Source organism: Rhinopithecus roxellana, chromosome 21 (genome assembly GCF_007565055.1).
Source record: "Rhinopithecus roxellana isolate Shanxi Qingling chromosome 21, ASM756505v1, whole genome shotgun sequence".
NCBI lineage: Eukaryota > Metazoa > Chordata > Mammalia > Primates > Cercopithecidae > Rhinopithecus > Rhinopithecus roxellana.
The window spans coordinates 10,032,516-10,048,255 of record NC_044569.1 but is presented as its reverse complement, the minus strand read 5'-3'; the positions used below and the strand labels follow the sequence as shown (position 1 = coordinate 10,048,255).

The window sequence follows — 15,740 nt, the reverse complement described above, 5'->3', positions numbered from 1 at the left end:
TATGAGTTTGATTTGGGGACATATTAAGATGCTTTTGAAACATGCAAATGAGATGCCAAGCAGACAGTTCTGTAGACTGCTGTGAAATTTGAAAGAGAGGGGTCTGGGCTGGATTATAAATCATTGATCCATTTCATGGGTCATATGGGTGGTGGTAGAAGCCATTAGCAGAAGGAGGTGATCTGTGGAGGGAGCACAGAGGGTGTAGAGAGCCCAGGACCCAGCTAAAGGAGAGTTAATAACGGCCATCCTGAGACAGAACTGCTCAGCTGGCACAGGGAGCACTGTCTCCTGGAGAGAAGGGGTGCTGCTGGGTCCCACTGGTAGATCTAGTAGATCTAGTACAGCAGAGACTCTGATGTAGGGCTGAGGACACGAGGTCCCTTCTGAGGTGGGACCGCGCCCTCCTACTCCATTTCCTAACAGCGAGGTGTGACTAGTCAGTGACTGGAACTTCGGACCTACCCCAGATTCTTCTAACCAGTCAGCCAATCTTGGCTGCTCACACTGGAGGCTTCACTTTTCAAACATTTTGTTTTATATCAGTGTGCTTCTCTCTGCTAATTGAGTGACTCCAACAGTGTCTTTGAAGGGAGGGAATGGACTGGCAGGCGAGCTTTTGGCATTAACTTCAGGTGGGCATGAGCAAGAGAGAAGCAGATGGACACAGTATGTTTAGGAAGGCATAGGGTGAAATAAATAAATCCCTGCCAGGATTCTGAAGAATAAGAGCTCTGACACAGGGATTAGTCAGAGTCAGAAAAAGAGTCAGAAAACAAAACAAGACCCACATGAAACCAACAGGAAGAGGAGAGTTCATACGGAGCCACCGTCATCCAACTCAAACTTCCTGCTCAGAACCTGCATGGCAGAGCTGGGAACCCAGGGGGCAACAAGCAGGGAGACTGCAGTGGAGGTGGCATCTCCACTGGGTAAGGCGCCAAGCACTTCCTGAGTTGCAGGCACACCGGCCCTCCTGCAGATCCTCCTTGAAACAAGCGCAACAGCAGTCCTTGGCCCAAATGCAGCCACAGGAGGAGCAGATCCATTATTTGCAGAAATCAATTGTAATTAAAATTAATTTCCAGCCTTCTCTCAGAGGCCAAATGTTACTTAGATCATTGTGATTCCAATTTACCTTATATATGTCACCAGTATGTAGCAGAGAGAAAGAATTGGTTAGAGGTGAATTCTAGATTAATTAAAGAATTGATTATCAGTGACACACTCCATTTCTGCCGCTGTGGGACTATCTAATCACACACAAGTTAAAATTGCATGGCTATTGCCAATATCCATCATGTTTAATATGAAAGAATTAAAATATTTGAAGCTACTTAGAGATATTTTTAAACGTAGTGTTACCTGATGGAAAGGGCGGAAATGCCACGTTTTAGGGTTGGAGCATAGACCTGCCCTAAATCTCACATCACCCCAGTCCAATGCATGCCTGTGTACACGGGGGGAAACCTCAGTGGATTAGCATTCTTCCACACTAAGCAGTGGTTTGTTGTGACAAGGTCTTTATGTGCCTGTTTCTTACCCAAAAATATCTGCTTTTCTCTGTTTCATCTAGTAAAGGCTTTTATTGAGAGATACGAGAGGAATAGCAAGTAGTTTTTATGCAGATGGAGTTTCTCAAAGTGGCAAAGTTTGTTACATTTCTTGATGGGGTAACATTGAGTTGTGATTATGATATAAACATAAGTTTAATTTTGATCATATTCAAGTCATACATGGCAAATAGATTTCTTTTTCTCCAATTCATACACATTAAAGAAACTTTGTACACTGTGGAAAACTTGGGGAACATAGCCCAGAATCTTACCATCCAGATTCAAACCTTGCTAACATTTTTTTTCTGTTTCATTTCAGTCTTCTTATTTTTCTATGTCTTGAAGCTCTTGACTTTATTTATTTATTTATTTATTTATTTGCTCTGTTTTTCAATGAGAATAGATGTGTTATTCTCTTTCTGATTACAAAGATAATATAAACCTTATAGACCATTAAAGCAGTACATAAAATCATAAAGATGCTAATAAAAATCACTCCAGATTTTATCCCCTACAGAAACCTCATTCTTCCAGTTATCCCACTATGCATACCTACACCTATACCAATGCATTTGATTGTTTCATATAAATAGACTCTTATTAGACATGCTGCCTTGTAGCCTGCTCTTTTCTTTTTCACTCTGTAATATGTCCCAGAGATCTTTCCAGGTAAATAAAAAGACCTAGTAATCCGTTTGAATGATTTTATCAGATTTTTTGCTTGTTTGCCCACCATTCTTCAGTTTCCTGTTTATATCATCGAATGGTTACCCAGGTGGTGTTAGGAAAAAAAGTCTGTTTTAGAAAAGCAGCCCTTGGCATGGATTCACTAGTGAGGGAAGCAACTAGAGGCAAAGATGAAATAGTGCAGATGAAAATGATCAGGTCTTAAATTAAGTCATTAAGTCATTGGCACTAATAAGACAAGTGATAGCTAACTTTCGTTTACTTCTTATTATATACCAGCCACTTACTAATGATTATTTATATTAGCTCACTCAGTCCTCACAAAACTCTATAATATAGGCAGTATTGTTATTCCAGTTTTACAGTTGGGGAAACTGAGGCACAGAGCAGTCAAATAACTTGTCCAAGGCCACACAACTAGAAAGCAGCAGAACTGAGATTCATGCAGGGATTCTGGCTCGGGAGCCTGGGATCCTAACCTCTGTGTTCCACTACACAGAAATAGGGATAGGTTGTTGAGCAGATACCAGGAGATTAAAATGTAGGAGTTATTGAAGAGCATTCAACGTGTCTTCAAACCGTTCTCCTGTTTCCTTTTTAAAAGTATCTCCAGCTCCTCTTCCCTGAAAGACTGCCTGCTTCAAGTTTTCAGTTCTGCCCTATTCTCCTGTTCCCCAACAAGCATACTGGCTCTTTGTGCTTTGAAGATTGTATTGGTAAACTTCAACAGGGATGTTGCTTTCATTCACAGAAAAGAGTTGTTTTTTGTTGTTGTTGTTGTTTTTGTTTCTGTTTTTGTTTTTGTTTTGAGGCAGAGTTTCACTCTTGTTGCCCAGGCTAGAGTGCAATGGCATGATCTTGGCTCACTGCAACCTCCACCTCCTGGGTTCAAGCGATTCTCCTGCCTCAGCCTCCTGAGTAGCTGGGATTACAGGGGCACACCACCACACCCAGATAATTTTGTATTTTTGGTAGAGACAGGGTTTCTCCGTGTTGGTCAGGTTTGTCTCGAACTCCCGACCTGAGGTGATCCACCCCCCTCAGCCTCCCAAAGTGCTGGGATTACAGGCAAGAGCCACTGCGCCCGGCGGGGTAATTTTTTTAAGGGGAACTAACTGTACTGTGTTCCAGGCACCTGATAATACTATGCATTATCTTACTTGGACTTCCCAAAACTCCTAGGAAAGTAGCCCCTCGTCACCCCTTTTTACAGATGAAGCTCAGCAGGACTCCAAATTTGTGCAGACGCATGTGAGTTGTAGAGCCAGCATCAAATCGTGGTCTCGGACACCAAAGCCCGTTAGTTTCGTTTCCTGCAAAATGGCTTTGGAATAATCAAGGAAAAACACCCATGCTGGCAGAGAAATACAGATGGTAATTAAAAACTACAGCTCAGGTCTTCTCAAACTTACCAGACTCTGTCCCCCGGAAATACCAAGTCCTCATAGTCTTGAGTCCGTGGCTTTCATGGTTAGTAATTGACCTGTTGTTAACCACAAAACGGATTGAATTTTACAAATCTTATGCCTAGGCAGTTGAGTTTTCCAAACTTTTTCCTCCCCTCAACCCCAATGGCTAGACCCTGGCCCGGAAAGAGGGCCCCTCCCAGCTGCTAAGCCTTCAAAGCAAACCTGCAGAGCAGGGCTCGTTAGTGGACAATTGGCATTTCTTTGGGATTCTTTGTCTGAGTGACTCCCACATTTGCCAGATGGCAGAAATGTCTGTGAGGCATTTCCTCATAAAAATTTGATATAATTTAGCCTCAAGAGTACCCCAAGGAATAACTGAGTTTTCCTCAAAGAATGGTTGATACGTATTTATCTTTGTAATTGGCATCTGATTCAAGGAGAATGATATTTCAAGAACATATGGTGAGGGGCATCCATGTACTGATTTATTTGCCCCGACAGTCTATGTCTGTTGTTTTCATAGTCATCTGAGAACTTTGTTTGAAAGAGGACATGTAAGAATCTGCAGTTTCTGTGCCAAGTCATTCTGAGACATCCAAGCAGCAGAGTATAGCAGGGGTTCTGTGGCTGTAAGACCCAATCATTTCACTTCTTTAACTTTTACATTCACTGACATAATGTGAGTGATGGTGATACTTTCCTATTTCTTGTATTCTGGAAGGCAGAGGGATTAACTTGAGAAGTGCTGACCTGTTTCAGCTAGGAAATGCAGTCCTGTGATGACCAGCCTGTTGCTCTCCATGGCAGAACACATGTCCTGCATTCTCTACCCCACCTGAACCCCTTCTAGAGGCTTACCCCACTCTCACTGCTAACACAGGTATCTCCTGGGCTGGAGGTGGATTCACTTATCAGTGTTCATCTTATTTTATCACTGAAACAAGAATACTTCATAAACTACATGATGTATGACTGTTATCCTCTATTAGAAAGCTATAGAGGCCAGGCGTGGAGGCTCACACCTGTAATCCTAGTACTTTGGGAGGCCATGGCAGGCAGATCACCTGAGGAAAGGAGTTTGAGACCATCCTAGCCAACATGATGAAACCCCATCTCTACTAAAAATACAAAAAACTAGCCAAGCATGGTGGCAGGTGCCTATAATTGCAGCTTCTCGAAAGGCTGAGATAGGAGAATTGCTTGAACCCAGGGGGCGGAGCTTTCAGGGAGCAAAGATCACATCATTGCACTCCAGCCTGGGCAACAAGAGTGAAACTCCATCTCAAAAAAAAAAAAAAAAAGAAAAGAAAAGAAATAAAGCTATAGAGTCACCATCACCCCTGCATTGATTTCATCAGGGAAAGGAAACTCACCATCTCAGGAAAATCTGCCTAGCAAAAGAATTCACAGGGCTCTAGGCTGCAAGTCCTTGAATGCCCTTTCCTAGGATTTCAGGGACTAGAGTGGAACATGAGGAGCTGTTATACAAGGGAGGGATGGAAAAAATGTACTTTTTATTTTTGGAAAAATACGCATAGCATAAAATTTACCATCTTAACCGTTTTTAAGTTCAGTGCCATTAAGTACTGTTAAAAGACAAACTTTAGACAAATTAAATTTAGCCAGGTTTATCTGAGCAAAGACCAATTCATGAATCGGGCAGCCCTCAGAAACAGAAGAGGTTCAGAGAGCTACACCTAGAAGTGTGAGTGGCAGGCTTTTATAGGCCAGACAGAGAAGCAAAGTAGAGCAATCACCCAATTGGCTGCAGCTAGGCATCTGCTTATTTGAGCATGGTGCGATGAGTTGGGAGTTGGCTTCCTGATTGGTTGAAACCCTTCCTGTTTTATGTATCCCCGAGCACATGGTCCAATAGAAATAAACTATGAAATATAAATGTAAGCCGCATGTATAATATTAAATTGTCCTTAAATCTAATAGCCACACTACGTAACACAAAAAGAAATAAATTACTTAAGTTTAGTAATATATTTTATTAAATCTAATATGTCCTAAATGTCAGCTTTTCAACCTGCAGTCAGTATAAAACATATAAATGAGATATTTTACATTCTTTTTATCATACTAAGTCTTCCAAATGTGATGTGTATTTTACACTTATAGCACAGTTAGGATTAGCCTCATGTGGCTAACAGATACCCTATTAGATAGTACAGATCTAGACAATATAATAATATTTTACCTGGTTTTTAACTTTACATAAGTGAAAGTATGTAACATATATCTGTGTTATCCAGTATTGTAGCTACTAACTACATGTAATTGTTTAAATTCATTAAAATTAAAATAAAATTTCAGTTCCTTTGTTACTCCAGCCACATTTCCTGTGCTCAGTAACTAGTGTGGCCTTTGTACTGGTGAGCACAAATATAGAATGTTTCCATCAGTGCAGGAAGTTCTACTGGACAGCATTGGTATATACTCTTCTGTGTATTGCTTTTTTTTTGTTCAACTGTGTTTGTATGATTTGTTCAAGTTGTATGTAACTGTAGCTTGTTCATTTTCATTACTAAATAGCATTCCACTTTATTAATATAATACAATTTATGTCTCCCTTCTGTTGATGGACATTTGGATTGTTTATTTTTGTCAGTTGTAAACAATATTGCTTCAGTATGTTTCCAGATGCACACAGCATCCATTTCCTCATGGCTGGGTCATAGGGTGTGGATGTCTTCAGTTTTACTAAATAGCAAATTATTTCCCAAAGTGATTGTACTAATTTCATTTTCACCAGCAGCATCTGTGAGTTTATATTATTCCACGTCCTCACCTGACCTTGGTGTTCAGACTTAAATGTTTTGCCTTTCTAGTGGGTATGTGATGGTATCTCATTGTAAGCTAGGCTTTTTTTCACTTACTTATAAAAATAAATGTTTATCAATTATATATTTATCAATATATATTTATTTATACTGTTATTTTCATAGAGGCATGCACACAGAAGGTGAAGATGAATATAAGACACAGCTCCTCTTAAATAGTTTTTGTTTTTATAGACAGGGTCTTGCTCTGTTACCCAGGCGAGTGCAGTGGCGTAATCAGAGTTCGCTGCAACCCCAAACCACTATGCTCAAGGGATACTCCTGCCTCAGCCTCCCTAGGACTACAGGTGTGCACCACCATGCTAGGCTAATTCTTTTTTTAATTTTTGTTTTTTATAGAGACAAGGTCTCTAAAAATAATAATAAAAATGCCATGTTGCCCAGGCTGGTCTTGAATTCCTGAGCTCAAGCTATCCTCCTGCCTCGGCCTCCCAAGTAGCTTGGTCTACAGGCATGTGCCATCACATCCAGCTAAAGTATTTTTGATGTGTAGGAGAAATAAGTCATGTCTATAGATAACCATATATAAGAGCACCAAAAAGGGAAATCAAAGGACTATTGACATTTAAGGAAGGAGAATTTATACCCAACCACCTACTCTGTATCTCTATTCAGATGGTAAACACCTCAAATTAAATATATCCAACACTGTGCTCCTCATTTCCATCACCCACCCCAAGCTGGCTTTTCTCCATGGTTCACATCTTAGTCAATGGCACCATCTTCTGCCCTGTTTCTCAGGTCAGAATCCTAGAACTCAGTATGATATCTCTTCTCATCCACAATAAGTGAACTGATCATTGTGGTCATTCCTACCCACTAAATACCCCTCAGATTCGGCCCTGTCCACTAGCCCTCTGTATGCTAAGCTGCCATTGATTTCCCAGAACTGTTGCAGTAGCCTCCCCATTGTCTCCCCACACCCACTGACCCAACTGGAGCCCTTCCAGTTCATCCTCAACAATAGCAGGCATCTGATGAAATGAAGCACGCCCCTCCCTGTGGCTTCCGTGTGCTCAGGATGAAGGTCCTAATGACCTGGTCTTCCCTCCTCTCTGTTCTCATTTCCCACCACTCTCCTCCCTGGCTTCTGACAGCACATTCCTCACACCAGCCTTCTTTGGTTTCCTGAACATACTAGATCCTTCCTACTTCCTGGCCTGAACACACACTATCTCCTGGACTTGGAATTTAGGAGCTCTGCCTTCTCCACTTTCTATCTTCATGGTTTCAGCTTCAATGTCCTTTTATTAGGGAATTGTTTGCTAGCTCTTCAGAGTAGCTCAGGACCCATGCCATTCACTCTCATAGCTCTCTGTCCTTTCCAAGTTAGCACTTATCAAAATTGTATTTAAGTCATTATTTAAGCAATGACTGTTTTAATGTGTTTTCCATTGCCTTAAGTCCCATGAACTCAAGGACCATGGATCTAACTTGTGTACTACTACATATCCCCAGCGCTTAGCATGGTGTTTGGCATATAGCAGGTACTCAAAAAATCACTGAATAAATGAGAAGACCTTACTGAGGCGGGGACATGTGAGTTAAATACTGAAATATTGGCAGAATTTGGACAGTTAGAGATGAATAGGAATGATTAGGTAAGAGGTTTCTAGAAGATGAAGCAACTCAGTATTCTGACAATATTAGACAAGCCTGTATTAAAACTGAAATTTAGGCTGGGCACGGTGGCTCACAGCTGTAATCCCAGCACTTTGGGAAGCTGAAGCGGGTGGATCACTTGAGGTCAGTGGTTCGAGACCAGCCTGGTCAACATGGTGAAACCCCATCTCTACTTAAAATATAAAAATTAGTCAGGTGTGGAGGTATGTGCCTGTAATCCCAGCTACCCAGGAAGCTGAGGCAGGAGACTCACTTGAACCCAGGAGGCAGAGGTTGCAATGAGCCGAGATTGCGCCATTGCACTTTAGCCTGAGCAAAAAGAACAAAACTCCGTCTCAAAAAAAATTTTTTTAATTAAAAATTAAAAATAAATAAAACTGAAATTTGAAAAGGCACTGTGGACCCGTTCAGGGTATCTTGGATGATCCTGGACCACCACCCATTCATTAGCATGGGGAAGAGTTCAATCCTTCTTGCTCACTTGCTGTGGATTAGGAAGGGCCCTGCACGTGGACTGCAGCCTGTGCCTCTGTGCTGTGAATGGAGTCTCTTGGAGCTGGGTATGTGGCCTTGGGGAAAGGTACTCTTAGGGATATTCAGATTGTATGTGGCACTATCTTTGACCACAAGACATTATAATCTAGTAGAATCAATAAAAGAAAAAAAGATACTACCATGTATATAAAGGCAAAAACCATCTCATTCTGTTAGGAAGTCAGCTGTACCTGTGTCTTACAGGTTTCTCCATCCTGAGGGGAGTAAGGGCAGTTGAATCTGGAGAAGTAGCAGCCAAGTTAAATTTTGGGGTGTGGGTAAACTGACGGAACTGTAGGAGATGATGGTAAAACTCTACCTCAAAGGCTCTGTTGATAAGAAATAGGAATTCAGTCTTGGTGGAGACTGGCGTCCCTAAAGAGAACCTTCCAGAATAGTCTGAGCAGCCCACAGGTGGTAAATCACAGGGAATGAGCAGCACCCATCCTGAGGCGCTCAGAGAAATAAAGCACAAAATAGAGGGGGTTCTGACGAGCGGGTACAACAGATCTTCGAGACAGGCCTGCTTAGATTGCACGATTCTAATGCGGTCGGTTGCCTGCCTTTTGAAAACCTGCACAGGGAAAGCCCGAGTATCCAGGAAGGTGAACCTGACCTCCCCTCAGAGGAGCTGACGAAAGCCCGGTGTGTGTGGAGTAGCCGTGATTCAGTTCTAGAGTGCCTCTTTCATTCTTGAAGCTCAAATGGCATCGCCAGTGCTTGTGGCACCCTTTTGTGCAGTAGTTGCATGTAGGCACTGGCTCTCCTAAGATACACAAAAGCAGTAACAATCTACAAGTGCCTAGTGCACCTGCTCACCTCCCCCCAGCCCCCAATAGTGGCAAAACATATATAGGGAGCCCATGGTTTTAAGCAGCAAAATGTGTCCTAGGAAATTGGTTCTTAAAGCAGATTGCCATGAGGAAACATTCTGACTGCCAGTGAGTCTGTTCCTGGGGTTGCTGTGATCTGCTTGGACATCATCTATAAAAACAGCAAGAAGAAAAATGTGGGTGTCAATTACACAGCACATGATGATAATAACTGACATCTATCCATTGCTTTGTGTGGCTTTTTTCTGATCTCTTTATGTGTATTATTTTGATGCTCACAGTAATCCCACAAGGTAGGCACTCTTCATCTCCATTTTACAGCGAAGGAAGCACAGAAAGATTAAGTAACTGGCCCAAAACCACACATGAAGGATTCTAACCCACCAGCAGCAATTCTCACCTGCACACTCGACCCCAGAACTTGCTCATCCCATAGTCTCCTTTGAGCAGAGCAGGAAGACACGACCTCCTCTCAGCTTTTCTCCTTCTCTGGCCCAACTTGTCACCACATTCCAGATAAACTTATTGCACCCCAACTAATGGTGAGGCACTGACATGAAATATGTGACTACCTGTCATGAAGTGGAAAGCCCCGTCAAGGAAGGAAGGTTAGAAAATTGACACCGATTTCCTTCTGCCTGTGCTATTGACAACAAACAAAACATTTACTCAACAGGAGGTTAAACTCCAGAAACCAATATGAAACTTTGACTTTCACCCATTAGCATTTCAAGGAATGGGTCCAGGTCAATACTTGCTCCAGTGACTGGGGATAACAGGGTCCATCATCTGCAGCTCTCCTGGCTTTTATCTCAAAAGCTGTGGGCTTCATTTCTCACCCACTAACCCAAATGAAATGTTGAGTAAAGTTAGCATTAGAAAAAGGCAGTCGTGGTTTAGAAGTAGGGTTTCCCACTGCTCCAGCAACACTGGAAGTGAAGTTTTCCAGAATGTTCTTATCAGGCCGCCCTGTGCTTTCCTTTCAGGGCAGCTGGCTTTTATCTATTCTGAATACTGAGTTTTAGCATACACTTTAATTGGAAGGAAGGGTCCCTCTGCTAAAAGGAACAGTAATTTAGGTATAGGTAAATACTTTTTAAAGGATGTATATTTTCAAAAAACAACAATGCACTTTTTGTTTCTTCAAAGTTATTTTAGGGGTAAACCTGGTATATTCCAGGCTCTAATCTAAGGGCCAGGGACAGAGCAGTGATCAGTGCAGGAAAATTCTGCCCTTAGGGTGCTATTAGCATCCTTTCTTGTTTTTTAATTTTTAAATTTTTATTTCAATAGGTTTTGGGGGAACAGGTGGTGGTGTTTGGCTACATGAATGAGTTCTTTAGTGGTGATTTCTGAGATTTTGATGCACCCATCACCCAAGCAGTGTACACCGTACCCAATGTGTAGTCTTTCATCCCTAACCCCCTTCTCACCCTTTCCCCTGAGTCCCCAAAGTCCATTGTATCATTCTTTTTTTTTTTTTTTTTTGGTCTTTTTTTTTTTTTTTTTTCCTTTTTGTGGAGAACGGGGTCTCGCTGTATTACCCAGGCAGGTCTCGAACTCCTGGGCTCAAGCTATCCTCCCGCCTCTGCCTCCCTGAGAGCTGGGATTACAGGCGTGACCGCGCCCGGCCTAATTGTATCATTCTTATGCCTTTGCGCCCTCTTAGCTTAGCTCCCATTTGTGAGAGAAAACATATGAAGCACATCCCTTTTTAAAATATGGATTTGGGGCCAGGTGCTATGGCTGACACCTATAATCCTAGCATTTGGGAGGTTGAGGCAGGAGAACTGCTTGAAGCCAGGAGTTTGAAACCAGCCTGGGCAACATAGCTAGACCCCAGTTGTGCAAAAAAATTAAGGTAACAAATAAAATACAATATACATTTTCAAGGAAATAATTGAGATACGTCAATAGTATTTGCAGATAAATTTTTTTACTCAGGAAATATTTAAATATAGCTAATTAATACCATAAATATGAACCCTCTATAGTACTTACGTCTCAGTTTGTATTTTCATTGAATCCTGGACACAGCCCACTTTGAGGCAGATAGTGCCATCCCCTTCTCCAGATGAGGAGACTGAGGCTTGGTGCCCTTATTTCCTGGCCTGTGGTCGCATGATGGATGGTGACAGCTTTGCTCTTGCTGGCTGATGCCCGCAGATACAGAGCTAGTACTTAGGGAATTCACCAGTGACTAAGGCTAGGATCACATCTACACATCTCAGAAGCCTGCGCCGTGAGTTTGTAATCATCATTTGTCAAGCTGGGTGTCACAACCTTCAACATCTCAGGGTTTGTATGTGATTTGGTGAAGTCGTTCAAACTTCCAATCCAAGAACTGCTTATGTTTGTGGTTCACAGGATTGTTTGTAAAAGTGTCAAACCTTTGTCAATGCTTTAGGCCCATCAATGATGAAAAAATAAGTTAATGAGATTTACTGTAAAATGTAAAAAATTATAAATCCTTCCCAATTTTAATAGCAAAATAGGAAGTAGAAGGTGTATAGTATGTAATTCTTTATCTTTAAAGCAGAGTGTATGTGGGTGATCTCTATGTAATATGCTTACATTCGGGGGCTCAGAGCCACCTACCAGATTGCTTTTGTTAATTGTTATTTTCTGTCCCTTTTCCTTTGCAGACGATCATTCCCGAGTGAGGCTGCAGACAATAGAAGGAGACACAAACTCAGACTATATCAATGGCAATTATATCGATGTATGTATTTTATTATTTTTTTAATTGATATGTAATAGTTGTGCATATTTGGGGGCTATGTATGATATTTTGATGTGTGTATACAATGCATAATGATTAAATCAGAGTATAAAACTTAGTAAAACCAGCCATTCTGACATGTACCAGATTGTGTGTCTGCTGTACAATTGTTGGACATACATTGGGCTCAATCTAAAAGCAAACACAAATATTACCCTACACACCACATTCTATGCCTTCTTTGTCATCTCATGCTAATGTGGACTAAGAAAATGTTACTTCCATTTTTTTGTCAACAACTTGTATTATTCGACACTTAAAAAAATCTGTTTGCATATTAATGGGACAAAACTCTATAATTCCTAATACGGTGATTTGCAATCCCTTGTCATCACTGCACTTTTAAGTCGTCTTCAAAGTAGTCTGCAGCTGTTCACCAGGACTTCTAATGCAAGCAAGACATGTCATTAAATATGTAGGGTGTTTAATTATTGAAGACTGCCTCTTTGTTCGTTCTGCATCATGTTAACTTAATGTTTTACATTAGAATAAATTCTTTAGGAGACAGCATGTTCTCAGTTGAAAGAATGAATGAAATCAAAAGTAGACTGAAAAATCAAGGGAAAGTTGCTGTTACCTCCAAGGCCCAAGTTTACATTAAATAGATTTCTGCTCCCTTGTGGTTCTGAAGGCATACTCTGTGCTTGGCCATCATGCTGTTGCTTAGTTTATCAATACTTCCATAGACAGGGTTGATCCATATATGTGGATTGGTTTGCTTTGTTGATTGAATATTACTGAGATGCTACTAAAAGTAAATACCATCACAATCTCTAAGAAAGTTATCTAAAAATAACTATGAGAATGTTATGTTTAGTGCTAATTAAACAAATTTGACATTTTCAGTTATAGATTTGTGGGTGGGGACTGGGGTATGATTATTTCAAGAATAGTTCATATCTCATTCATCAAACGAAGACCCCTGCACTATTTTGATAACAACCAAAACCATACCCACTCCAGGTTCCATTTATTTTTTATTAAAACAAGTTTTCTTCATAAGGTCATTGCACTTACTCCTTTATTCAGTAGATGTTTAGTGAGTACCTCATGGGAGTACTCAGATGTCCCAGACCAGTTATCTCCTCCTCACAGTCTCCCAACTCAGAAGCTAAGAAGCTGAAATATGAGTGTCTTATCCAGTCCAACTGTAGCACACCTTGCCTTGAGAGGCTCCAGGGGACACCGCTCACATTCCAGTCCCAGCTCCTGCAGTCCCTAATGGGTGCTTGAGTACAGGGACAGTGTCCTAGGCATCTTACATCCCCTGCACCCAGCACATGCCTGAATATAGAGAGAACCCTTAGTAAGTGTTTCATGAGATACCAACTGAAGGAGTCATTGTGATCAGATTAGGCATCATAGAGGATGTAATTTGAATGTAAAGCTTTTTAAAGTGAGTAAGTGGAAATGCAGGAGAGAAGGCGTTCCAGCTCAGGGACGTCACATAGATGAACAAGGCTATAAAGTAGTGAAAAGACTGGATTAATGAGTTTGAATTTTATTTTAAGAGAGAAGAGCCAATTCTGAAGGCCCCTTTATTCTCTTCGTCAATAGATCTTATTGAGTACTTATGCATTATTTACCTTTCTAGGTGCTAGCAGGAAAACTGTGAACAGTTCAAACCAAAACCAAAACAACCTCTGACCCAGTGGAGCTGCTGTTCTAATTAGGAGAAATGGGCAATACATTGAAAAGTTAATTCTATATGGTCAATTAGAAAGTTGTATGTACTGCAGAGAAAACTAAAGCCGTGAAGGGGTGCTCGGAGTGCCAGACCTGAAGGTCCTGATGGCAATTTTGAATCGAATTGGCTGTAGTCAGTCCCACTGAGAAGGTAGCAAGTGAGCAAGGAACTGAGCAAGGGGTTGAGCTACGTAGATACCTGGAAGAAGAGCATTCTGGGCCGAGAAACGGCCCAAGCAAAGGCCTTGTTGTGGAACTTGTGCCTGGCAAATTTGAAGAAAAGCAAGCAGGCAATCATTGGCATGACGTATAGGGGCCTGGGGAGTTCCATGATATGGGGGAGACTGTCTATACCAATACAACAGAATATGCATTAAACCCCTGGCATATTGCCACTAACATCCCAAACACAAATGAAATTCTGTTGCAAATTCTCAGCCTGTTTGCACTTTGTAAGAGTAATGGTCATGGTATTTCAGAGAATCCATAAGTTGTTAGTGTTTCTTGCTCATCCATCATCTCATAGCCAGTTATGATTAAGTTACCCACACCTTTGGTGCAAGCATCAGAACTGTTGTATTTGATGCACCTCCACTAATTAAGAGAAACTCAAAGGTGCTGGGTTGGCCATTTAACTTTCAGGTGATGCAGCTATTGGCATTTGTGTGCACATTCGTTTCAGCAAAGTTAGCATGTGACTTTTCTGCTGTTTATCAATTTTATGTTTATCAAATATTCTCTTTTATTTATTTTTAGGGTTATCATCGACCCAATCATTATATTGCTACCCAAGGTAAGTTTATTTCTACTTTCTTGTCTTTCTTTGTTTCTTTTGCCTGCCTCCTATCATTTTGTACCCACTTCACCCTCCTTCAGGAAGATATTGCACACTTACTGTGGTTCTAGCCATCAACAGGTACACTCTTGTCTTCCCATCAGACATTCTGGTCGTATAAATCGTGTAGTTACAACTTCATGTGGAGATCATTAGGAGAAATGTGTCCATCAATTGTTTATTGAATTCAATCTGTCCACCTTAGGAGTAAGTCGGACATTTGCGAAAGTAGATATATAGCTAGCCATTCCATCAATACACACCAGCTCTCTACACAGGGAACTGTGCTGGTGGCTGCTGGGGAGCCAGGCTGAATCCAGCAAGCACCCCCTTCCCACAGTGGTTTTGTTTAGTGGGGAAGATGTGCAGTCACCTGTATGTACTTTAGTAGGTACAGTGCCAGGTGACATCTGTGAGAGGAACAGATACAGATAAAACGTTAAGGACATTTGGAGCAGGAAGGGGTTGCTTTCAGGTGGGATGACTCAAAAACCATTTTGTGGCAGAGGTGAGATTGGGAAGAGGCCTTCTGAATGGAGAAACATCTTGAGCAAAGATCTGGGAGCAGGAATTTAGTTCTCCCAGGTGGAAAGCAGCTGGTGGGTCACCTTGGCTAAAGGAAACAGAAGAAAGCTAGAGGACATGTTGAGGAAGCTAATGGCGATGGTTTTTGGGTGATTTTCCCAACCTATGAAGTGGGTCACCTGCAGAGGGTGGGTGTCATGAGAGAGCTGAGGTTTTAGAGAATGAGGCATCCTAAGGGATGAGTCAGTGAGTCAATATGGGATGGACTGAAGAAGGAGTAAGAAGCAGAGAAGACCCAGTTAAGGCTGAACAGCACACGTTCTCCCCATTTTATTATTTTATCATTGTTTCCAGCAATACTACATCCCAGAAACAGTAGCAGGGAAGTGAAAAGGATGTGACCTGCCAAAGGTTAGGCATGGGG

At 41.5% G+C, this 15,740-nt stretch overlaps 1 protein-coding gene across 3 annotated transcripts in view; it reads left to right on the top strand.

The window, feature by feature from the left end:
• PTPRM (protein tyrosine phosphatase receptor type M) overlaps positions 1–15,740 on the top strand; it is an 848,823-nt gene that overhangs the window by 742,889 nt on the left and 90,194 nt on the right. For all 3 annotated transcript variants that reach the window (XM_030925938.1, XM_030925937.1, XM_030925936.1), the window contains 2 exons: positions 12,134–12,210; positions 14,713–14,749. In XM_030925938.1, coding sequence (XP_030781798.1) covers positions 12,134–12,210; positions 14,713–14,749 — 114 coding nt within the window. The remainder of the gene's footprint in view (positions 1–12,133; positions 12,211–14,712; positions 14,750–15,740) is intronic.